Here is a 26,195-nt window from a genome sequence, read left to right on the forward strand (position 1 = left end):
TAAAACGCTACCATAAAACGCTAAAATGTTATGCTCAGGATGCGAAGCTAAGCACTGCACTCAGGGTCAGCCACTTTCGACCCAGAGAAGAGCATGTCTGATTGCATGCAGGTTGATGCCCCAGGTCCCGCCTCTGAGTAAAAGGTATCGGACGGGTCTGATGCTCTTTGGGTGGATGACACCTAAATGAACATTGGTACAAAGTCCCAATTTATTTCTAATATCAGAGATCAGACCTCTACTCTTGCCTGATGCGTCTAAAACAAAAAGGGGGAACTGTAGAGAGCTGCATAATGCCGCGCCTTAAAGATGGAGCTGGTTTCTGCCTTCCACCTTCCCGATGGTGAGTGCTCTCTGTCACAAACAACTCCATATTTGGCTAAGGCTGAGAATCTGGCTTGCTTCCATGTATGTGGACCTATCTGCATTGCCCACATGGCACGCTGGGGTTGGCTACCCAGAGGCTATTTAAGCTGTGGGCTGGCTTTCCCCAGGGTCAGAAGATTGTTCAAGGTTCCTGAATAAACTGCATTGAGAAGAAAAAAAAAAGAATGGATACAGAAACTGTGGTACATTTACACAATGGAATACTATTCCATTGTTATTGAAATAATATTATTGCTATTAAAAACAAGGAAACCGTGGAAATTTGCAGGTAAATGGATGGAACTAAAAAAGATCATCCTGAGTGAGGTAACCCACACCCAGAAAGAAACACATGGTATGTACCTACTTACAAGTGGATATTAGACAGGATAACCACACTACAATTCACAGACAGAAAGAAGCTAAGTAACAAGGAGGGCCCAAGAGAGGGTGCTGGTATGTCACTAAGAATGGGAAATGGAATGGACATCAGAAGTGGATAAAGAGAGGGAACAGGGCAGGAGATGGACAGGGGAGAGAAAGACTCTGGGGATCAGATGTGGGGAGAACCCGGGTGGGAGGTGAGAGAGCTGGGAACAAGAAGGAAAACTGAGGGGGTGAATCTCTTCTTGCTTGAGGCCTGTGACAGGGTCGGCTCCTAGGAGGATATGGGTGTGACTCAACTGAGACTCCTAACAGAGGGGGACATTAAGACTGAAGTGAACACCTCCTGGCCAGGCAGGACCAGTGGAAGGAGGGAAACAACAACCCACCCACAAAATCTTTGATCCAAAAATTACCCTACCTACAACAAGTGCAGGGATAAAGAGTGCATGGACAAAGATTGAGAGAATGTCCAACCTATAATTGGCCCAACCTGAGACCCACCCCACATGAGAGAGCCAGCCCCATCACTGTTGATGATGCTCTGCTGTGGCTGTAGACGGGAACCTAACTTTACTGTCCTCTGGGACGCTCCAGCCAGCAGTGGATAGAGACAGATGCTTCGACTTGCAGCCAAGCATGGGGCAGAGCTCTGGGGGTCCTGTGGAAGTGTTGGGGGAAAGATGGAAGGACCTGGAGGGGACAGGAACTTCACAAAAAGACCAACAGAGACAACTAACCCAGACCCGTGGGGCCCTACGGAGACTGAAACATCAACTAAGGAGCAGGCATGGTCTGGCCCTCTGCATATATGTGGCTAATAGGAAGCTTGGTCTTCATACTTGTCACCTAGCAAGTGGAGGCTGTGGGGGCCACTGTTTCTAACATGGACTCTGTTGCCTGCTTTTGGATCACTTCCTCCTGGCAGTGCTGCCTTGCCTGTCCTCAGGGGATGAGGATATGCTCAGTCCTGATGTGACTTGATGTGCTGGGGAGGATTGATATGGGGGAAAGGGAGAGGTCATGGAGGAGAAGGGAGGAGATTGGGAGGACAGGAGGGAGGGGACAACCTTGGGTTTAGCTTTCCTTTTTATTTGTAATGATCACCACAGATACTTTAAAAACAAACGAAAACAAACAAAGAAAGGAAGTTGTCCCAGCAGTTCTGAGTATCTTCACGTGAATCTGACAAAAGAAGCTTATGCATTTTAAAATCATATTTGAAATTCTAAACCCATGAATAACAGCAATGCCAATTAGGACATCTAACTTAGTAAGTGGTAAGCCATTGAGTTTTTCCATTTCACAGATGAGGCAACTGAGGCTTGGGGATTTAGTTAGCATACCCGACTTCGGGCACTCAGTGGACTATGGCACCAGGCTTTCACAGTCTGTGTGGAACTACCTGTCCACATGTCACCAAGAAGTTCTAGCACCTGTGAAAACACCAAGTGAGTGCTCTGGCGTGTGGAGCAGACAACAGTAGTACTGGGTACAGATACCAGCTTTACTCTCTTGGGGAAAATAGGTAAGCTCTGAGTTCCATATTTTTATGAAATGGGTTAATAACTCCTTCATGACTAATTTACTGTGTGGCTGAAGGAGACATCTTTACACTTCTATGTTGCATTTACTTTGGTAAAGGAAGTTTTTAAACAATGCTAGGAATTATTTTCCTGCATTTAAAATGTTTTATATATATATATATGTGTGTGTGTGTGTGTGTGTGTGTGTGTGTTTGTATAAATAAATAAATATAAATGCTCTTAGCATCTACAAATAATGTTTTTCCTTAGTGTTATACTAAGTCAGTGTTATACATTTTGAAGTGATTTTATTGTAGCCACAGAGCTCTCATCAGGGTGCTTAATATAAAATGAATCCTCCCTTATCTCATATGACAATACTAGATAACATCTTAATTGCCAAGCTTTTAAAGTTATTGTTGAAATTCTCCACTCACTGTAAAGTGTAACCTGACTAGATAAACATTAGTGTGTTTTTTTTTTTAAATAAAGACATGTTAAAATCTTTTATTTAGACTCTTATTAAAGTCAGGGAAAGGTAGGACTTACAACATATTCTGGGTAAAAACATTTTGATCCTACAATAACACATATCCCAAAACCATATGCTTATACTCAAAAGTTACGTGTGTGTGTGTGTGTGTGTGTGTGTGAATGCAGAAATGTGTCCATGTGTCAACCTCTGGTGTTACTTCACGAGTGCTGTCTGTCTTCATTTTGGGACAGAGTTTCTCATGGCTTGCAGCTCACCATGTGAAAAATGCATTTTGGTTGAGTAGAGCTGCTTGTAGTAGAGCGAGGGGTAGAGGGACAGGAAGTGAAGCATTTGAGAACAGTACTGTCACTCTCTTCATTAGGTTTGAACTGACACATGTCCATCATTTAGATGGAATTTTCTGTAGAACCAATCCCAAACTGTCTCATGTCAAAATGGAAGTAGCTGAGAGAAGGATACATTTGGAAAAATGAATCAGAAGACCACACTGAAAATAGATCATAAAATTTTATTTGTGATCATTCACACAGATATTTTAAATGCACTTCTACATTTATCATTTATCTTACATTTGTCTTTGAAATATGCCACAGATTGTCATTTTCTGATTTACTTCCCATAGACTCATGTTAAAATGTGACATAAAGAAGGAATAAATGAATCTTTGTGATGCTATTTACTGATTATGAAAATAGAGATGTAGAAAAATATTTATCAATCTTAAAAATATCCGTTTCTCTTTCATTGATTTTGAAATCATGTAAGCATCAAAGCTAAGAGTAGTCAGACCTGTTCTTCTCATTACATGTAAGTTTCAGATCTGATGTTTTTCATCGTTGAACCGTGAAGCCTGTGGCCCAGTGCTGTGTAATCTGGGCCTTGTTTGAATGTTAATTGTTCTCATAACGAAAGTGACTATGAAAAGCAGGCAGAACAGTTTGTGCCCAGTGAAACTGTGGCCTTAACCGGATATTCATTCCAATTTCTTATTTCATTAGGAACATGGCTTCAGTATTTAAGCAAAAATGACATTTGATCCATTCTTGGGCAGTCTGGATACCTGTTTCTGGCAGGCGTGAGGAATAGCAGTTTAGTCAGGAAATAATCTCCCTTTCAGTGTCCAGCACCAAAGAGTGAGTTACTTCAGGAAAGGGGGGGTTAAGAAATTCTAGAATACCCTCTTCCAGGTTTTGTTCCCCTTGTCATAGTAAACAATGACTTGACTGCCTTCAAATGTTCTTAATGGAGCTAATTACAGGTCCTTGGAAACAGTGTTAAAATTACAGGTAATTTTTAATTACAAAGTGTTTCCTTGGAAACGGTTTCCTGTATATGAAAGTGTACTTCATTCCAAAATAGTTCATTTCACTTACAATTAGAAATCAAAGAATGAGCATGGCATAGGGCAATTTAGAAATTGTCACACTAATTGCCATGAAAAAGTTAATTTTTCACAGTAGACAACCGACGGAGCACATCCAATTAACTGGTACGCGGTTACTCACCAGCTACCTCAGAAAAGAATTATTCCGTTTATGACCATTAATTGGTCACCAGCATTAGACGTTGTTTCCCAATTTAGGTATTTATTTAGAAATTATACATGTATCGCTATAAAATCCGGAAAGAACTGACCACAGTGACTACCATCACCATTGTTTTTAAAGATGAGCGTGGGTCGGGAACATCCAAGTTCACCACAGCTGTCTTACAAATCACCTTAGCACACGGGCTTCACGGCTAATGGTAGGCCTCTCTTTGGTTCGTAAGGTGTTGCCCGGGAAACCATCCTGATACAGTCCATAATAGGACAGACGCTGAGGCACAGGGTACAGCCTGTGCATGTGTCGCTAACCGTAGGCAGGTGAGTTTCTGGATCAAACCGGATAGCCTGCAAACAGAAATCAAGAGAGTTGAGCCACCGCTCCCCAATGTTAAGGATGCCCCCACTTTAGCGTCAGCATCTCTGTGACAGTAGCGGAGAGTACCGCACGAGCACCGTCGGTGGTGCAATGACAGCAACAGCTGAACTGACCAGAGAAACGGAGGAAACGCCCTTACCTTAGAGGCGCGGCGTTTACAGTTTATCAGAGGCTTTTCCTTCCGTGTGGGAGGAAACATTCTGAAACCCAGCGCTTCTGCTTTCTCTGTTAGCGAAGCGCTCAGGTCTCGCCAGTCTCCCCAGGCTGAGGTAGCTTGTGCTTGTGCTCACGGATCGTGGATACTTTCATACAGACCCAATTACCCCTCACACTTCTTGTTCTTTTCTTAATGCTTTCGTGTGTGTGTGTGTGTGTGTGTGTGTGTGTGTATGTGTGTGTGTGTGTGTGTACATGTGTGTTTGTGTGTGCGGATGCACGTGACTGTGGAGGCACATGTTCATGTGATATAGAGGCCAGAGGAAGGACGACCTGCACAATCCCACTGTAAGACGTGTTCCCTACACACATACACAGACATGCACAATAAATAAATATAAAAATAGAAACACTTGCTTGAAGACTAGGTACAATCTCTCCATGAGTAACATGGGATGCCCCATTGGTTTGAATGATCTATACTTTAAAGGGGGGATCATTTTATTATTGATCTCAACATTTACATTATTTAGTTTATAGTTTATAGTATACTTATGGCTTGAACATTTTAATAAAAATAATTATAGTCTATAGTGCTAACAATTGTTTGTACTTTTAAACAACAGACCTTGATGAAATACGTATCCAAAAGATTTCTAAGCCTTTTGGCTCTCATCATTTCTTCCATTCATTTGGAAAACACACCGGGTCAAGGTCACAGTTATGTCGATGATGTTTAAAGCAGCAGCTTATAAGTGAACACACCAGTAGATGAAGCCCTATCCTAAAGCCACAGAGAAAGGGATGGGGTGTGTTCTGCCTACCCAGGAGGGGAGGAAGCTTTAGCCCTCCTTTCTGTCTTGTGGCAGACTCTCAGCCAAGGCAGGGAAAGCACTCATGGTCACTTCTATCATCAGACAAACCAGAAACATCTCCCTGTCTTTTCTGCTACGAAGAAAATCCTAAGCCCGACTTGTACAAGTAAGTGGTGGGGAATGTTTCTTTTCTTTTCTGTTTATCAATTACTGCTGTAAAATCCCAGTCAATACAGGATGGAGGAGAATCCTCTGTGGGCTGAAGGAATCAGGCCCTTTTAGGGACTTGGTAATAAATGACAGTTCTCTCTGCAGTCAGTGTCACATCATAACCTCCCCTAATGGACATTATTTTGCATGAATTTCTGTTTTTAGATAAGGCTTTCTCTCCAGCTTCATGGGTGATGAAATGATATTAAAATAATAGTGTGCACTGAGGTGGCTGTATTAGTTATTTTTCTCATGGCTGAACCAAATATCCGACAAGAGGCGACTCAAAGAAAGGAGAGAGGGAGGGCGGGCTTATTTTGGCTCACTGTTCAGAAGATGTCCACCACGGTGGAGAAGGCATGGCAGCAGCTGACAGCATCACATGTGGGTGGAGCAAGAAGCAGAGAAAGATACTGGGAGTGCTCCTCTCTTCTCCCATTTTTATTCAGTAGGAAGAAACTCTAGCACGTGGAATGGAACCTTTGAAACTATAGGCTGTGCCTTGTCCAAAGAGGTGGCCTAGCAGCCAAGAGTGCTTGCTGCGTTTACAGAGGACCCAAGTTTGGCCCCTAACACCCAAGTTGGGAACCTTCCAACTTGTAGGTTGTCACCTACAACCTCTCCGGCTCCAGTGGATCGGAGGCATGCATGCACACACATAGTACATGGCCCTACTGACACATGCACATAAAACACATAAATAAATATTGAAAACTAAAAATCAAAAAGACCAGTGCATTACAAGGACAGGAAAAAGGACCTGTGGTGTGGGGACATGTTTGGCATACGTGGTTTGAATTGCACATTTAGTAACAGAAGACACATGCTGTCCTTATAGAACCATGCCTCTCTGCGGCATCTTAATTCCAGGAAGGTTCCTACCTGGTAGCCAGAGTCATTGCAGGTCATGTAGCATTTGCCACAGTTGATGCACATTTCCTCATCGATCAGGGCCACAACTTGCTCCATGATGCTCATCTCACCGAATGTTCCCAGGTATTGCAGTGATTTTCCAATTACATCCTAGAAAATGGGCAGTGAATTACTCACAGTGCTCAACTTAAAACAATTCCTAACTAACCAATATCTGCCCGTGCTTCGCCATTTTGAGCTCACATTGCATTGTGTTTACTTATGGGCTTGGAGTGTCACAGAGGTCACAGGGGCACTTTCTGTGACACTTAGCTCACTCGGTTTTGGGACATGGGCAGTATGCACGGGCAGCTTAGAAATATAAGGCCACTGACTGTGGAGGTGGCTCAGTGGTTAAAGTGCTTGATCGGAAAACATAAAGATTAGAGTTTAGATCCCCAACATAAAGTGGAAAGTCACTGAGGATGATAACTGACATCTGTCTTGGGATTCCACACGAGTACATACGTATGCATACATGCACCTTCACATAGGCGTGTGCACACACACTCTCTCACACACACAGACACACACAGAGAAAGAGAGGGGGGGAGGTACAATGATAAGACTTAAGCAGATGAAATCAATTGCTTTTCTGCTGGGCACTCTAAAACAACGCTTTGTATATAGACATTAAACTAATGCTCTTAGGTTTTTGTAACTTGTGTATTCCAGAGCTTGCATTTGGCAGGATCTAAAAGTAATGTAAATGGACAAAAAGGCACCACATTTACCCTAGAGACTCTGTTCCGCTGGGGATTAGGGAAATGAAAACAAGAGTGCATCCCGTTTTTATTGTTGTTCCTTTAATTCTTGATTTTCATTTGAAAGGTGCTCCGATAGCTCACTCACCTGTCATGTCTCAAAAAGTATATTTCTTTATTGAAGAATTCTAATTTATGTTAATTAGGGAGATCTAGGTTGAATTAAATGCTCTTTCACTCTCAAGGAAGCAGCGACTGCTCCATTCATGCTGAGAATCTTTCATGCGGTTACACACAGCTTTGTTTCCTATATTAATTGAGATTATGCTTAATATGGGAAGCACAGAGGATGTTTCATCAACACTAGGAAGCACTTTGTTTCAGCAAACAAAACAGAGGAATGTAACAATGTTTGTCAAATTAGTGTGCTGTCAAGATTTTCTGCTTTTGTTTTTAGCCTTTAGAATGAGAACGGTTTGTTTGAATTCAAGGTCTGCGTTCAAAGAGGTTGGCTCTTGTTCATCGCGCTCGTTCTACATTGTCTTGGGTATTTTATTTTCTAGACTCCTTCTGGCCTGGCATGATGGCCTCTCTTGATTGTCAACTTACTCCACCTTAGAAGAGGGAACCTCAAAGGCAGAATTGTGGGATTGTTCTGCGGCCACGTCTGTGGGGCATTTTCTTAATTACTGATTTATAGAGGTGGACACAGCCCACTGTGGGAGGTACCGTGCCTGGGTAGGTGGGCCTGGACTGTATAATAAGGTTAGCTGAATACACTATTGGGAGCAAGTCAGTAAGTGGCTTTCCTTCCTGAGTCCTGCTTCAGCTCCTGCCTACAGATTCTTGCCTTGAGCCCCGAGCTGGCTTTTTGGGATTGCCAGTTTAAATTAACCCTTTCGTCTCTCAAGTAGCTCTTTTGATCCATGTTCCATTAGGGCAACAAACTAGAATGCTCAGGAAACTTGAGCACTAAATTATCCCTATAAGCTTTCAAATGGAGACAATGTTCAAATTATCCTTACACTTCATTTTACACTCTCAAGCCCTATGAGGATGGAGAACTTCTGCCTCAAACACTTTGTCCATAGTGTGCCAAAGTGGAAGATGTAATTTCAGCTGCATTGCAGCGTGTTTGCAGGTGGGCCCTTGACATCCTCACACTGCATTACCAATTGTGTGTGAGTGTTACCAGTAGAAACAAGATCGGTGAGTTCCCCACCCACTGAACTTGTAAGACAGAACTGCAGCACCCTTCCGCTTTCCTTGGCATCATGCATACCATTAGGATTCTTTTTTTTCAAATGAGGGAGACTTCTAATTTTACTCCTATTTCTCTCTTCTCTAATGTCATCTGTTGTTGTATTTACTGAGGGATTTTTTTTTAATCTCCTCCTGGGTCTACAACCAGTTTTCAACATGACTCATTAAGTCCCAGTCGTTTTTCCAATCCTGTATATCTTTCAAAGAGAGCTCAGATGTCTCTACTTCGTGAGGACTTCTTCAGTCCTTCTGTCTCCTTTCCTAACCAAATGACAAAATGTGTTCTTTCCCCTTTTTCTCCCTCCTTCCCCTTCTCCCCTTTTCCCTCTCCTTTATCATGATCTTGGATATTTCATTCATTTTGGAAAATCAATGATAAGAGATAGGTTTTGAATTCTATGACACTTCAGGCTAGTACCTTAATTTAAAATCATTTTCTTATTTAAACCTCATGCATTTTAGGGATGATGAGGTGACTGTGATTTAGAATATGAAATCAAGTAGATGATGAAATAAAGTCTCAGATTACTGCTGCTAAACTTCAAATTCTGTGATCATATGCACTGTGCTGGACTGACTTACTTGTTATTCTCTAGCAAATCCCACCTCACATTGCAAATGTAATTTTAAATCTAGATTCCTATGCCTTTTTTTTTGTAAAGCAGAGCTTTATTCATCTTTGAATCAAGAAAGGTATATTTTGTTACTGCAGATCATTAAACCACAATGGATGCTCAAATATTTGTTAAATAAATATATCATTTGTACATATATGCCTAGACTCATAGCTGTGGTTATGTAGTAGTAAAAGGTCTATTGGATATTTTTATTAATTTAGGCATTGCACATGCAAAAGATAATCAAGGAACTCAAGCAGTTTAATATTTTCTAATATTTCAAGATAGTAAATGCATGAACATTTATTTGGCTGTGAAAGACTATGTGTAATAGGAACTAACTTTTTAAATGCAAATAAATCAGTCAAAACATCTCTTGTGCAGAATCTGATCATCATGGGAGAAATCACTAGTTAAATCCTCATCTGATGACTACTCAGGAAAATCTCTAGATTTTTTTTCAGAAGAAACATACATGCCCAAGAGATTTCTATTATGAAAAGCAAGTTTAACCTCTCTGTATATTAAATATGCCTTTTGCTCTGTTTGAGATTTGTAGCCTTTATTTAAAACACCATTTTTAAATACAAAACCAGACAGAAGGCCTTTGCAAGTTATTAAGACGGGAGGGTCAAAAATCTACTCATGGTAGATTTTTTAAGTATACCATCTTCATTTTTAATCAGGAAGAGGATAAAAGAATAGCATCTGAAATCATTTTGGCAGTATCAAATAAAAATTATGAAAGAATGGTCATTCTTTGTTGCTAAAAATGTAGACATTTGTTGAAAACCCTCCATTTCTAACTATACTGCCTGCCAATGGATATTTTTGGTCATGTCCTGAAATTTGTAGTTTGTGGAAAGATATGGATCACCAGGCACATACCTATGTTTCAGGTGGTACCTTGTAGAGTGTGCAGGCCCTCATTTATTATTCCATACAGAGTGCACACATGCAAAGTTTGAGAAATCTGGGTAACCATTCCTGTTTATCAAGAATGCGTCTGCATGGAAACTATGACACTGGATCCTTTAGATTATACCCCACTCATTTGACTTGATTTGTGTGTGTGTGTGTGTGTGTGTGTGTGTGTGTGTGTGTGCAAACTCAAAGTTGACATCAGGTATCTTTCTCAATCACTGCCAGTCATGCGTATGATGTTTTTTTGCAAAAATGGGTCAGTCGTTATTTCTATTTGATATACAGTTAAAGGCCAAAGAATGTAAATCTGGAGGGACTTGATCTTGCCTCTGATGCTTTACACTTTTCTCACTATGAGCAATATAAATTTATTAGTTTTGACCTACTTTTAAAGCCGATTGAAGTACCTTCAAATTGTGATTGTTATCTGGGCACATTAACTGTATCTTTGGGTCTTCACATTCGATTAGCATATTTCCTACAATTCCTGTAAATATGTGCCCTTCAAAGTCCAGAACCAAGGACAGCATGCTGTGGGCAATCACTGTGACTTCTAACCTGATGGAGCCATGATTTAAATCATTTGGTAGAGTTGCTTAATTACTTTGCCTTGTCCTCATCTGCACTATTATCACTGCCCCGGGTCCGTATCTTGTCATTCCTTGCCTTATAAACCTATCAGGAGAGGAAATGAGACCATTTGGTTTGCTCTCACCTAATTTATCCTGATTCTTAATAACTTTGTCCTCATAAATGCTCCTGTGTCAAAAGTTTAGTAATCTTTGCACAGTTCCCCTGGGGCAGGATCTGTTTCTATTTTTTTCTCTGCTATAGTAAAACTGTCTACATCCCCATATCTATTCTTCCCTTTCTCTTCCTTCCTTCCTTCTTCCCCATGGCTCTCATTTGGTTATTTTGAGACAAGGTTCTTCTCTGAAAACTAGGCTATCTCTAAACTTCCTATGTGGCCCAGGCTGGCCTTAATATTGTAGCAGGCCCACTGTTTCAGTTTCTTGAGTGCTGGGATTACAGGAATCTGTTGCCATTTTCAGCTTGCTTTTTCTGTATTAAGAAAACCCAGAAAGATATTTGTTTTCCATCAGTTGGTACAGCGTTCTCAAACACAAGTGCTCTCAGAGAATAACAGTCAACTTATCGTCGATCTCATGTCTAGCCCACTGAGCTAGGAGGCAAGCAGCAAACCCTGATAAAGGGTGGTCTTGGATTTGAACTCAGGAGACTCTGGCACTTGAGGAGAGGCCAGCATAAGCTGAGCTGGGGATGACCAAGGCAGTGATTCAGAAAAACACTGTGGCAAGAGGCAGGCTAGAAGCAAGTGAAGTTGATAAGAGAGGGTGTTGGCAGAGAAAAGTGTCTATGAGGGACATAGTGGCATGGCTGGCTTCAGCTCCGAGGCTCTGACCACAGCATCCTTCCTGTGTGGGGAGGACTTCAGCTTGAAGGGCCAAATTGCTGAGATCCGGGGTTTCACTTGCTTTAATGAAGCTTCATTCTGATATCTTACCTGTAGTAGATTCTCAAACCTATTTTCCCTCCTCCTTTTCAATTCTAACAACACTCTATGTGAGGATGCAAGGGAGGATAATAGGAATGGAACAGTTTTTCTTTCTAATTGTGACTTAACAATACACCATCTGTTTGAAGCAGTGGGTGTATTTTTTTTTTTTTTTTTACTTTTAACAGATAAAAATATATTCTTATTTTGCCTAATACCTTCTCCAAATTCAAATCCCTTGAGTGAGTTGATCCATGTTTAAAGCTTGCTGTCACCTTTTTGTGTTTATCATTGATAAGCTCTTTTCTTGTAGGACCACTGATCACTAAGTTATATAAATACTTAACCTTAAGCTTATTTTTTCCTGGGAAAATATGTAGTGATTATCTTATCAGATTCTGAATGACAGCTTCTCATCCTTGATCCATCTTTACGTTAGGGACCCAGTGACATTCTTACTTGTCTCGTTGCTGTGATGCAGTATCTTCCAAAAGCACCACAAAGAAGGAAGGGTTCATTTCAGCTTATAATTCCAAGAATAGAGCCCATGATGACAGGGAAGTCATGATGGCAGGAGCCAAGGCAGCTGATCACAGTGCTTCTACAGTCAGGAAGCAGAGAGAGATGAATGCTGTGCTCAGCCTGCTTTCTCCTGTTTATTTAGCCTATGGAATGGTGCCTTCATGCTTAGGATGGGTCTTCTCACCTCAGTTCAAAAAACCCACTATGGAAAATCCCTCACAAATATACTCAGACTTTAGTTTTCATGGTGATTCTAATTCTCATTGACTCAACAATCAAGATTAGCAGACACGACAGGGGACTACGAAATTTCACGCATAACTTTCTCTAAACTTCCAGATATAGATTTCCTAAGGGTGGGACACGTGTGTTTACACAGTGACTTCCTTTCTTGGCACACACACACACAAACCCTCTAAGTTAACATGAATGGCTACATCCCTCAGATTCCTTCAGGTTCCATTTCTTTCAAACACAAGCTTTTTACAAGGAGTCTGAACTAAGCCTAGGAGTCTTCTTTTGAGAGAGGATATTCCCAATAGCAAAGGTTATTCAATTCCTTTTCAGGTGGTTTTCCTTCAGTGGAGTGGGATTTCCATCTAAAGTGTAAAGACTTACACAGCTGCTCTTCCTGCCCTCCGTATTAACCATCTGGTTACAACATCTCTGATGTCATCCTGGGATGACATTTCCATTTTTCTTTCATTCCAGTGTCCCTTGGCTGGCTCCTTTTCACATCACCTTCAGGCTCAAGGATTTCCATGCACGTACACATCTGACATACACTGCTCCTTCCTCTGTTCTTTGGCTGGACCTCTTCACTCTAAGTAACATATCTTTTTCCTCTGGCTGTATTCTGGTCAAGCCAGGAGCCACACATCAATAAATCCCCGCATGACTTAAGAGATTATTTTTGATAACCAAATTCTGCTCAGCTTTTAAAGTCCAACGTTGATAGGTTTTCAATTGCTATTTATTGGTACATAGACAACTGAGAATATGAATGCTGCCCCAGCCTGCTTCTCTGGATCCTTCTGGAAATTGCTGGGCAAGCCTCCTTTATTTTTCTTTTTGTGCAGGTCCCTTTGTGCTCTGTAGTATCTAATATGGTCTTACAGTTTTATCCGAGTGCTTTTCTCCTTCCTTTCACAATTCAATTGAAATAATAAAGCACTCGATCAGGCTGACTGGTCTCCTGCCAACCCTGCCTTGCCAGTCTTATGAGATGCTGTCTATCTCCTCCTCTAAGCAGCAGGAAGAAGTGATGAAAACATCACTAGTGCCCCTACACCATTCATTTTCCTACCCAGAAATTCAAAGACGTTAGAGATACATTCCCAGCCTCATAAGGAGAATGAGAATTCATTCTCACATATATCAACAGAACTGGGGCTCGTTCCGGGACTTCATAAGGCTTGGCAGGCTCTCAAGCCTTCGTTATCTGCTGCCAGGGAATAGAGCACGTTTCTCATTTTGCTGGGCCACATGTCCGCACTGTCATGTCAGTTTTTTCGGGCCAGGAGGCAAAGCTGCTCCAGTAGGAGGCACTGCATGCTTTCCTGTATGTGGCATGGGTGACTGTGTGTAGGCCTGTATGTATGCACATATGTGTATGCATATAAATGCATGGTGTATGCATACGTATGTATGTAAGTAACCTTTTCAGATGGTCTTAGACTACCTTACTGAAGGACCATTGGAGATACCCTGGGAGGTCACATCTCTTTCTCTTCCTTTATCTCATCCTTCTCTTCCGCCTTCTTGCACTGATTTGAACGATCTGTGTCTGGCCCAGAATTCTTTTCCTTTTCCCTTTACAAACTGAGCAGTTTCATGTTATGGATACATGCATGATAAATGCTGTTACTATGAAATGGAAACAAAGATGTGGGAGTGATAAAGAGAAAATCATCTAGATGGTGGGGTATCTCCAGGGGTCTTGTCATTCATTGGAGGGGTAACGTAGGTACTCTGAGGCCACTTTCTGCTTCCAAACGGTAAAAAAGAGTCAGGATGGCATAAAGACTCCCAGTTTTGACCAGGATATTGTGGCACAGTATGGAGAATGACACTTCTTGGCACCCTAGATGGGATTCTTATTGGATTAACCAGTCTGTTTCTTCATTCTCTTAAACTGTATTAAGTTTGACTAAAAGAAAATGTATCTTGAGGGATGACTTGAGGGTTAAGAGTAACCAGTGCTTTCACAGAGGACCAGAATTCAGTTGCCAGGACACATGGCAATAGTTCACAACTGCCTATGACCCCAGCTTCAAGAGTTCCGCCCCCTCTTCTGGCTTTTACAGAAAGCTGCACACATGCAAATAATCATACACAGACAAACACGTTATTTTAGGTTAGATTAGACAGTGAGATTAAAATGAAAAGTTAAAATAAATGTTTTTTTAAGAACACTGATTGGCCAGAGGGAGCAGGATAGGAAGGTGGCTCAGTTGGTAAAGGGTTTGCTGTACAATCGTGGGAACCAACCGTGTAAGCTGGGTGTGCTAGAACATGGCCTCAGCCCCAGCACTGGGGAGGAAGAAATAGGCATGTCTCTGTGGCACGACAGCTGGCCCAGGTAGTAGAATCAGTGTGTCCAAGGCCAACAAAGAAATCCCGGAGACACAAATCAATGACACAGGATCCCTGTCTTCCCCATTCTTACATATAGGCGGATGCATTCCTGCCCACGCAGGCGCACACACACACACACTTTAACACTTCTCTGTTCTATCTTTTCTATAAATTATTTGTCAAAATGAAGTCAATGCATGGATAGCACCACCTACAACAAAATGGACTCTATGAGCTCTCATGACTGTGTATTATCACAGATATATTTCGACATTATACTTTGCGAGCGTAGTGACTATCTTGAAATATCGTCCCCAATGCCATGAAGAACAGTGCCTTAGGATATAGGTTCAGAGCTTGGCTTTGATAATGCATTCCTAGCTGTGTGACCTTGGGCAAATTAGCTAACCTCTCTGTTTTTCAATTATTGAAATCGTAAAATTGGCGGGATACGAGTATTTCATCTCACCAGGTTTTTGAGAGGCTGGGATGAGCTCATTCACAAACATGTTGCAGGGCTTGAAACCTCATAAGACCTCAATAAATATTAGCTCTTATTATTAATTCTCTGCTTAATTAACACTAATTTATTAAACTCTACTTTAAATATCACCACCTCTGCGAAGCTTCCCACCATTAACTGAGGCAGGACTAATCCTGTTCAGTCATCTGTGTTCCCAGAGCATTTTGTTCGTATTTGATTGAACTGTAAATAATTTTCAACATGTGTCTTTTTTCCCTTGTTATGCCATGTGCTTCCAAAATACAGACTTCCGCCTTTCTAAAATTCATGCTGTCTTCCTCCTCCCTAGCATGACTCCTAGATTGCAATAAGAACATGTTGAATACATCCTAGTGATCTGTCGCTACTGAGGTACAAAAATCCCTGGCCTTGGACCATAGTTTGTATTTCTCTGGAATCTGCCACTGTCCTTAGTTCTCTGCTGTTCAAATAAAAGATATTCAACAAACATGTGTTGACAGACTGCCTACCTGTGGAGCGAGAGACCATTCAGCCATTTCACTGGCAACAGGAAGAATAAAAGACCTAGAGAAGACACCTATTGGGCACGCTGTCCTTTGAAACAATATCATCATGTTCGAATCAGAGAAGTTGGCAAGGATTAGAATGGGGGCACCTGAAGCAGAATCTTGTCCAGACAAGAAAGGCTCAGATAATACTGTGGGGCGCTGGGGTTCCTTCCATAGCAGATGGGAAATTGTACACTGTGGTAGCAGAGAGAATAAACAAGGCTCAATCACGGAGTTCAAATAGGGACCATAAGAATCTACAAAGAGGCCAGCAGAGGGAAGAAACACACTGAAATAAGTAGATGGTTTCACAGAGAAAATATTGGGCTTGAGTTCAGGGAATCTTATAAAAGAAGGGTGAGAGAGTGAGACCTGGAGAGGACAGGAGCTCCACAAGGAGAGCAACAGAACCAAAAAATCTGGGTACAGGGGTCTTTTCTGAGACTGGTACTCTAACCAAGGATCATTGATGGAGATAACCTAGAACCTCTGCACAGATGTAGCCCATGGCAGTTCACTGACCAAATGGATATGGGAACAGGGACTGTCTCTGACATGAACTGATTGGCTTGCTCTTTGATCATCTCCCCCTGAGGGGGGAGCAACCTTACCAGGCCACAGAGGAAGACAATGCAGCCACTCCTGATGAGACCTGATAGACTAGGATCAGAAGGAAGGGGAGGAGGACCTCCCCATCAGTGGACTTGGGGAGGGACATAGGTGGAGAAAGAGGAAGGAGGGTGGGGTTGGGAGGGGAGGAGGGAAGGAGCTACAGGGAGGATACAAAGTGAATAAACTGTAATTAATAAAAAGAAAAAAAAGAAAATGAACAGTTCAGGCCCTCCATGGGGGGCGGGGAAGAAGAAAAGAAAATAGCATGTCAGGAAGGGAAGGAAGGTGGTAAGAAAAGCACAGGAGGAATAATGAAATGCGATAGGAACACAGGGTGGGCTGGTTGTTTGCTAGCAATGAGCAATGAAGAGGACAGAAAAAGAAAATGTTGAGGTGTAGGCAGGTAGACCAGAACTCTTTGCAGAAACATGGTGGCTGAACAACCAAAAGGACACCTCAGTAGACAGGGCTTTTAAATAGTGGGTGAGGGGCTGGTTTCACACACACACACACACACACACACACACACACACATCTGCTCACATCTCTTCACTTAAAACACCACAATTTCAGCCTTCTGACTTCATTTCCACTTACTCTCCAAGATGACAACCTCTTACATGTCTTCGCTTCAAGAGACCTTGGTGGCTTTCTGTGAGGGACTTTTCCCAATGGGGTCCACAAGCTCCCTGTTCTTTCTGAATTGAAACTTCTTCCCTTAGACACCTACATTGTTCTTTCATTTAGTTTGGGGTGTTAACTCAAGTGCAGTTTTTTTATTTTTTGGCATTTTATTATTATTATATACAAGTTATTCATTTTATATCATGATTGTAGCCTCCTCCCTCATTCTCCTCCCTGTCCCACCTGCCCTCTCACTTCCCCATCCCCTTTCCTTAGTCCTCTGAAAAGGGGAATCCTCCTCCCCTGCCACTTGACCCTAGCTTATCAAGTCTCATCAGGACTGCCTGATTCATCTCCCTCTGTGGCATGGCAAGACCTCATCGCTAGGGGGAAGTGATCAAAGAGCAGGAAACCAAATCTGTTTCAATACCCTGCTGGGTAGAGTCTTTCAGAGTCCCTCTATGGTAGGGTCTTGTCCTGTTCCCACTTTCTCCTGCTTCCAATGTCTATCCCATTTGCTTTCTGAGTGAGGATTGAGCAACTCCCCTAGGGTCCTCCTTCTTGTTTAGCTTCTTTAGGAGTATACATTTTAGCATGTTTATCCTATATTATATGGTTAATATCCACTTACAAGTGAGTATATACCATGTGTGTCTTTCTGCTTATGGGTCATATCACTCAGGATGATCTTTTCCAGTTCCCACCATTTGCTTGCAAATTTCAAGATTTCCTTGCTTTCAATTGCTGAAAGAAGGGTGAAATAGAAAGACCTGGAGGGGACAGAAGATCCACAAGGAGAGCAACAGAACCAAAAATCTGGGCCCAGTGCAAAGAGCTATACTTCAACCATGGGACCATGCATGGAGGCCAATGAAAGGCATGAATTGTCCATTGTTGTGCTTAATATTTTCTCTGTGAGCCCATCTATTTGTTTCTTCCCTCTCTTGGCCTCTTTATAGAGTCTTATGGTCCCTGTTTGAACTCTGTGACTCGGCCTTGTTTATTCTGTCTGTTACTACAGTGTACGATTTCCCTCTGCTATGGAAGGAACCCCATCGCCCCACAATATTATCTGAGCCTCTCCTATGTGAACAAGATTCTGCTTCAGGTGCCCCCATTCTAATCCTTGCCAACCTAGACCTTTTGCTCAGATGTGGCCCATGGCAGCTCTGTCTCCATGTGTGTTTCCTAGTAAGGGGAGCAGAGGCTGTCTCTGACATGAACTCTGTGGCTGGCTCCTTGATCACCTCCCCCTGGGGGGAGTGCAGCTATACAAGGCCAGAGAGGAAGACAATGCAACCAGTCATGATGAGGCCTGATAGGCTAGAGTCAGAGGGAAGAGGAGAAGGACCCCCCCATCAGTGGACTTGGAGAGGGGTATGAGAGGAGATGAAGGAGGGAGGGTAGAATTGGGAGGGGATGAGGGAGGGGATACAACGTGAATAAATTGTAGTAATTATATAGATAGATAGATAGATAGATAGATAGATAGATAGATAGATAGATAGATAGATAAAGAAAAACAAAAAACAATGACAGTATGCCAATGTTGACCTGGCTGTTACTACATGTGCATATGAAATAGCTTCTGATGGGACAGATATAACAACTTGATATTAAAAAAAAAAAGCAGGAAACTGAGTTCATGACAGAGGAAGCCCCTGCTCTCCTTACAAGGGAACCCACATGGAGACTGAAATGGCTACATGTGAGTAGTGGAGTAGGGGGTCTAGGTCCTCTCTATGCATGGTCCTTTTTTGGTGCATCATTTTCTTCAGGTCCCCTGTGGGCCCAGACTTTTTGGCTTTGTTGGTCTCCTTGTGGAGCTCCTGTGTCCTCCATGTCTTTCTACCCCACCCCCCACCCCTTCTTCCATAAGACTCCCTGAGCTCTACCTAAAGTTTGGCTGTGAGTCTCAGCATCTGCTTTGATTCCCTGTTGGGTGGAGCCTTTTAGAGGACCTCTGTGGTAGCCTCCTCTCCTGTTCCCTCTCTTCCATTACTTCTGGTGTCTATTCTGTTTTTCATCCTGAATGAGATTTAAGCAACCTCTCTAGGGTTCTCCTTGTTTAGCTTCTTTAGGTCTGTAGATTTTAGTATGGTTATTCTATATTATATGGCTAATATCCACTTATAAGTGAGTATATACCATGCATGTCTTTCTGGTTCTGGGTCACTTCACTCTAGTTCCATCCACTCACCTGCAAATTTCATGATTTCCTTGTTTTTAATAGTTGAGTAGTGTTCCATTGTATAAATGTGCCACAATTTCTGTATCCATTCCTCAACGGAGGGACAACTGGGCTGTTTTCAGATTCTGGCTATTACAAATAAAGCTGCTATGGACACAGTTGAAAAAACGTTCTTGTTGAAAGGTAGAGCTTCTTTGGGGTATATGCCCAAAAGAGGTATAGTTGGATCTTGAGGTCTTGTTATTCCCAATTTTCTGAGAAAGTGTCAGATTGATACCAAAGTGGTTGTACAAGTTTATGAGGCAAGCATTTCTGTGACATAGGATCCCATGGATCAGCCTGTATTCAGCTGTTTCTGCTCAGTGCATTCAGGCTCCATGAGAGCCAGGGTTTGCTTGCTCTTTGAGTGCTGTGACTGTAACAGCACTGTTTGTTTGGTATTGATGGCTGGGAATCAGGGATGACTATGTAATGTGATGGATTTTATGCTGACTTCGACTGTTGTTACAGCTAAAAGCTGGAATCCCAGGGACTGCATAAGACAGACAAAAATGGAACCATCATCAACACATGGGTATTTCTGACCTTGTTGACAAGGAATCCATTCTATTTTATTTTATTATTATTTCTTCCCCGAGACAGGGTTTCCCTGTGTAACCTTGGCTGTCCTAGACTCACTTTGTAGAGCAGGCTGGCCTTGAACTCACAGTGATCTACCTAGCCCTGTCTCCCTGTGTGCTGAGTGCTGGGATTAAAGGTGTGTGCCGCAGTACCTGGCTTAGGACTTCATTTTTTTTTTCATTTTCAAATTTTTTATATATAATATAATTATTATTTATGTATTACAATTTATTCAATTTTTTTCTCTTTTATCCACCCAAGTATGTGGCCCCAAATTTATCCACTTCAAAATACTCAATGTGGGATGGGGACTGTGTACACAGCAGGACGGGTAGGAGCCCCACAGCCCCTTCCTTCACAAACGGCCTCTTATTCCTTACACCTCTTTCCTCCTCCCTTCCCCCATGGTAGGAACATAATGTGTTTATATTTTATGGCCAAACTATTTTGAATTTTGTTGTCTGGCCCTGTGCCCTGCTCTCTCCCTTTGCAGGACCACAGCTCCTGTCCTCTGGCTTCCGGTCCTCCCTGTTCTCCACCCTGGTTTCTTTTTTTTTTTTTTTTTCAATGCAGTTTATTCAGGAACATTGAACAATCCTCGGACCCCGGGGAAAGCCAGCCCACAGCTTAAATAGCCTCTGGGTAGCCAACCCAGGCGTGCCACGGGGGCAATGCAGATAGGTCCACATACATGGAAGCAAGCCAGATCCTCGGCCTTAGCCAAATGTGGAGTTGTTTGTGACAGAGAGCACTCACCATCGGGAAGGTGGAAGGCGGAAACCAGCTCCATCTTTAAGGCATAGCATTCCGCAGCTCTCTACAGTTCCCCCTTTTTGTTTTAGACGCATCAGGCAAGAGTAGAGGTCTGATCTCTGATATTAGAAATAAATTGGGACTTTGTACAGATGTTCATTTAGGTGTCATCCACCCAAAGAGCATCAGACTGTCCGATACCTTTTTCTCAGAGGCGGGACCTGGGGCATCAACCCGCATGCAATCAGACATGCTCTTCTCTGGGTCCAAAGCGGCTGACCCTGAGTGCAGTGCTTAGCCTCGCATCCTGAGCGTATCATTTTAGCTTTTTATGGTATCCAACCATGCTTGGGGAGAATGTCCTGCTTCAATGGCTGTAAAGGCCTGAATGATCATGGCTGCATCACACTGTTGTGAGACTCTAATCTTGCATATATACCACAGGCAAACCAAGGAGACCAACACCAGAAGGCCTGCTAACGCTCCCATGCCCGCCCATTCCTTCAGATGATTCATGGCTGCAGCAATTCATGTTGATAATCCTGTGGCTAGTCCTGCGTCCACTCTGGTAGAATTTACTGTGACAATGGCCACTCTCAGCTGCTCCATCGTAGGATGTTCCAACGAGGGGTTAAGGCTTCTCATAATATTTCCTATAAGCCCACACCTGTTTGTCTATATCCCCCATTTTTATTCATTATTAGCCAGATAGAGCCAAGTAATTGTGGTAATGATACTTGCTTTTTTGCCCAATGCTGGAATGCTAGTAAATTTAGGTATGCCCTGGTTACTCGCATGCCTCACTGGGTGCCTGTGCCCATTGATGCCCCTCATGCTATGACTCTCTTCAGACAGAAAAGGGATCTTGGAACTACAGCCACCATTGTTACTACCATCTCATTGGCGGTTGTTGGAGCTACCACCAGGGCATTAGCCATGAGTCATACTAGGCAGACTGCTCAGACCCTGAATAATCATTTAGCCAATGTAGCTCATGCCTTAGTTGTACATAAAGGAATTAATGCTCAACTAAAAGGAAGCTTGATGGTGTTCAATCAGAGGATTGACCTCTTGCAGGAGCAAATTGATACCCTATGGCAAATAGCTCAACCTGGCTGTCAATGAAAGTATGCTGGACTTTGTGTCACTAGCATACAACATGAGAATTTTTCCTGTGCTGCAAATCTGTCTAAACAATTGTCGAGCTATATTTTAGGTAATTGGACTGGAGAATTCGATACTACGATGGAGCAGCTGAGAGTGGCCATTGTCACAGTAAATTCTACCGGAGTGGATGCAGGACTAGCCACAGGATTATCAACATGGATTGCTGCAGCCATGAATCATCTGAAGGAATGGGCGGGCATGGGAGGGTTAGCAGGCCTTTTGGTGTTGGTCTCCTTGGTTTGCCTGTGGTATATATGCAAGATTAGAGTCTCACAACAGTGTGATGCAGCCATGATCATTCAGGCCTTTACAGCCATTGAAGCAGGACATTCACCCTGGTTTCTTAAGTAGTTGGTCCGTAGTAGTTGAAACTTAGAACTAAGGTTCTCCTTAGTCTTTTCCTGACCCTCAGCCTGTGATATCTGTCCTGCTCCTCCTCTCTGTGGCAGTTTCATATTTGCTGATATGAATTTGCTCATTAAATATTTTGTTGTATTTTTTAAAAAAGAAAACACTCAATGTAAAATTTGTATCCCGCCTCAGTAAAATTCCACCAAACTTCCAGACATGAGGAACAAAATCCTGATTCGTTCCTTTTTTTAGTCAGTTGTACCTCTTTGTTGGTATAATGTTCTTTTGGAATATATACAATTTACCCTTCTTCTTTTAAATGCTGATTTCTCTACCCACTATCTGGCTTCAATCTGGACATTGCATTGTGATGCTTATTCTAAGCGTCACCTGTCTCAAGTTTGTGTAAACACGCCACCATTTGTTCTGTATACTGTCAATTAAACAACCAACCAACCAATGCTGTACAGTGGAGAATATAGGGTGGGACATCCTGGTCCAGATTGGGGAGCAGAAGGAAGGAAGCCAGTGGGAGGAGAGAGGAGTAGAGAATCCAGAGGAGAGAACTTGGAACCACGTAGAAGAATGAACTGGAACTAAAATATGACTAAAAGTAAATAAAATGGGTAAAATCTGAATGGTAGAAAACTATGCGGGCTTGGAGGTTTAGGATGGGGTAACTATTGCCCAGCAATGTGCTCTAGGTTAATTAAATAAATCCCAGTCTCTGTGTGGTGATTTGGGTATACAGCTGCTTTAGGAATAACCGCAGAATAACTAAAAGGTAAACCATAGTAAATATTAATAATGCAACACATCTTATTCTCAATCCTTTCTCATACCTTATATTTTGGTACAATGGGACTTGCCAAACCCTGAACTGAGAATCAGTCAAGTTGTATTGACTCCAATACAGTGTTTTCCATTATAACTATTCACCAAATGCAATATACTCTGGATCATGATGTATTTTTCCACTCTCCTATGTTTCTAATCATATCGAGTTCATAGGATCAATCAGTCCTCTGACTCGGTGCATAAATTCCTTCATCAGTATTGCAATTCACACATTGCAAAAGCAGCTTAGCAAAGGAAGGACTTCAGCTCCCAGTTTCAGAGAAGCCAGGCCATCATGCCAGGGAGGGGTATGGAGGAGCAGAACAGCTCACATCATGGCAGCCAGGGAACAGACAGGGAGTGAGAGAACACAAGTGGGGTTCCATACAGCTATCCCCATGTTCCTCTTTCTCCCAAGAAGGTCTACCTCTGGCCACTTTTCCACTCTTGCTGTCAAATTGCAGAACAATCAAGGGCTGACTCCACTCATTATGTCAGAGCCCTCAGGGTTATCTCTAGAAATGTCCTCACAGGCACACCCAGAAACTTGATCTGCTCATTTCTAGGCATTTCTCAAGCCATCTAGGCCAAAGAGGCAAACCACTGCATCCAGAGGCATTTCCTTGGCTCCTTTGCTCTAAGTTAGGAGTCTTGAAAGAGTCTATCCATCTTATGTGTAGCTCATACCACAAATATTCCACACTGTCTCTGCCAGACTTTGTTTAATCTCTCTCTCTCTGTCTATTGTATGTTTCATGAGCTTACAAAATATGCTTGTCAGTGTCACTGAGCATCTGATGCTCAGCTCCTGGCACATTACTTGCCACGTGGTTGTTCTGAAGTAAAGATTTCCTGGAGAATATAATGGCTTCAAAAAACTGCAGCTTGGTTGGTTGTTGGAGTTCCTTATTTTCTTACCCATCCTAGAGTTCACTTCAACAGGCAAAGTAGAAAGATCCAGCTAACTAAGCTGTTATCTAACCTGTCCATTCTGGTATTATAATTATTAGCAAGTAGCAATTAGGACAGACACTATACTTAAAAATATTTTACATACCATCAAATTTATAACTGTATGAAGGCAAATACTTTCATTGACTCCATTTCATAGACTAGTTTACTGAGGCAAGTTCATATGGTTATGGCATGTCGGTGCTAGAGTTTGAACACAGGAACTATGACAGAGTGGTCAAGCTTAATTTGTTTTCAAGACAAAGTTTCTCTGGGTAGCCTTGGCTGTCCCAGACTTACTTTGTAGATCAGATGGCCTCGAACTCACAGAGGCCTGCTTGCTTCTGTCTGCTAGAGTGCTGGGATTACAGGCATGTACAACTGGACCCATGTCACTGATAGACTTCTTAAACTTAACTCTGAATTAAAATACTAGTAGTTGATTATGAAAGTATGAAGAATTCTTAACGTCTCCTGATACATTAATACACAAAATTTCCATGAAACACAAACCTGGCCGTGATCTAGAAAGTGTGTCATAAATAAGCAAAAGTTGGATGCAAACAAGTAGGTGGTTATTGAATTATTAGAAGGCATTTTTATGGTAGACAGACTTTTTAGAAATGTTCAGAATATTGAAAGTAAAAAAAAAATCAATGTTACATTTAAGGAGAAAAAAAAAAAGCCTTTAAGCCAAATTTGAATGCGAATTACATACATTTATAAATTCATCTTAATTTTTACCTTGATGGCAGGAATAGGCTTTTGGGGAATAAACTGCTTTCTCTGGAGTGGTGAACAAGCTCCATGTTGATCTTTCTGTCTCATTTTACTCGCTGCTATGATTTTCTTACGTTGTTCAAGGTAAGGTCCAAAACTTGGCAGTTTCTTAAAGAAAAACACACAAAGCAGAAATTGTATCAAAACCATAGAAATAGAAAAGAAAAGCATGAGGATGTCTCTACACACAAGTACCATCAACAAACAAATGTACATTTGGAGAGTGATTCACATCCCCTGTTACCTAGGTCTTCCTTCTTCCTGGACCACTCGTCTTCTGTGTGCCAGATTCCATCTGGCATCAAAAAGAAAAAAAGTCAAAGATACTTCAGCCAAACATAGATGTGGTAGATGCAGATGTTAATTAAAATCCATTTCTGAGTGGAATGGATTTCACCATGGCAAACCAAATCCACTCACTTAAAACAATAGCTATTAAGGAGGCCATTTGTTTGGTTTGTACAGACAGAAGGTGAAACCTATTGATGCTTTATTTTCCCCTTCGTCAGGTTTTTAGCACAATATAGACACAGCCATAGCCCTTGACAAATGCCTCTGTCAATAGAATAGGTACTTTGCCAAAGTTCTCATCTGTATCTCCATTTTATTGTGTTCAAATTCTTACTGCATCTCTTTAAGATTGTAACTAATGTTGATTGCAACTTACTGGAATAGCTGAAAAACAAAATGGCAAAAATATTGATTCCTCTGCACAGAAAATAAACTTTATTTTGCGTGAAGGAGGCAAAAAATAGAAGCGAAAGGCAGAGGGTATATCACGGTGCTTAAACAAACTCCATCAGTATTCAGAAGCACGATGAGGCTTTAAATCTCAAGGTTATTCAATTGTACTTTACAAAGTTCATTTAGGAAGATACCTAGGTGCCATGGAAAAATGCTAAGTGGTTTCAAGTTAACACAAAAATGCCCTCGTACCATTCATTATCCCACAATTATCTACTCTCCACTGTGTCCTTCCCCTTTTCTGGAACCTTTGATCTTCACTTTTACTGACACATCCCACTGATGACAGACACCATTGAATTCCAAATGTTTCGCAGCCGCTTGTAAGCTGGAATTGCCATGTCTTTTATACCTCTGCAAACACATACTCTAGTCCTGCAGAATAAAGCTCTCTCTCTCTCTCTCTCTCTCTCTCTCTCTCTCTCTCTCTCTCTTTTCTAGCTGATGGGGATTCAGAAAACTACAGCACTACAAGGTCATTGTGATCTCTGACCTAGCAGGTACTTCAGTGGAAAAAAATCACACTTGTTTCCGAATACCGGCCTTTACTTGCCAGCTTGCACAGGGCCCCAGGGAAATGAGATCTTTGGAGATTGTGAGAGGGTAGGTAGCAGAGCACAAG

The 26,195-nt window shown here is 42.0% G+C and overlaps 1 protein-coding gene across 3 annotated transcripts in view; it reads right to left on the reverse strand.

Annotated features, from left to right (window-relative positions):
* Positions 1-3,260: 3,260 nt before the first annotated feature.
* Positions 3,261-26,195, reverse strand: part of Dpyd (dihydropyrimidine dehydrogenase) — a 925,939-nt gene continuing 903,004 nt past the window's right edge. For all 3 annotated transcript variants that reach the window (XM_060392818.1, XM_060392819.1, XM_060392817.1), the window contains 3 exons: positions 24,794-24,937; positions 6,758-6,898; positions 3,261-4,663 (listed from right to left, as the gene is read on the reverse strand). In XM_060392818.1, coding sequence (XP_060248801.1) covers positions 4,493-4,663; positions 6,758-6,898; positions 24,794-24,937 — 456 coding nt within the window. In that variant the 3' untranslated portion in view covers positions 3,261-4,492. The remainder of the gene's footprint in view (positions 4,664-6,757; positions 6,899-24,793; positions 24,938-26,195) is intronic.

This window comes from Meriones unguiculatus, chromosome 10 (assembly GCF_030254825.1).
Source record: "Meriones unguiculatus strain TT.TT164.6M chromosome 10, Bangor_MerUng_6.1, whole genome shotgun sequence".
Classification (NCBI taxonomy): domain Eukaryota; kingdom Metazoa; phylum Chordata; class Mammalia; order Rodentia; family Muridae; genus Meriones; species Meriones unguiculatus.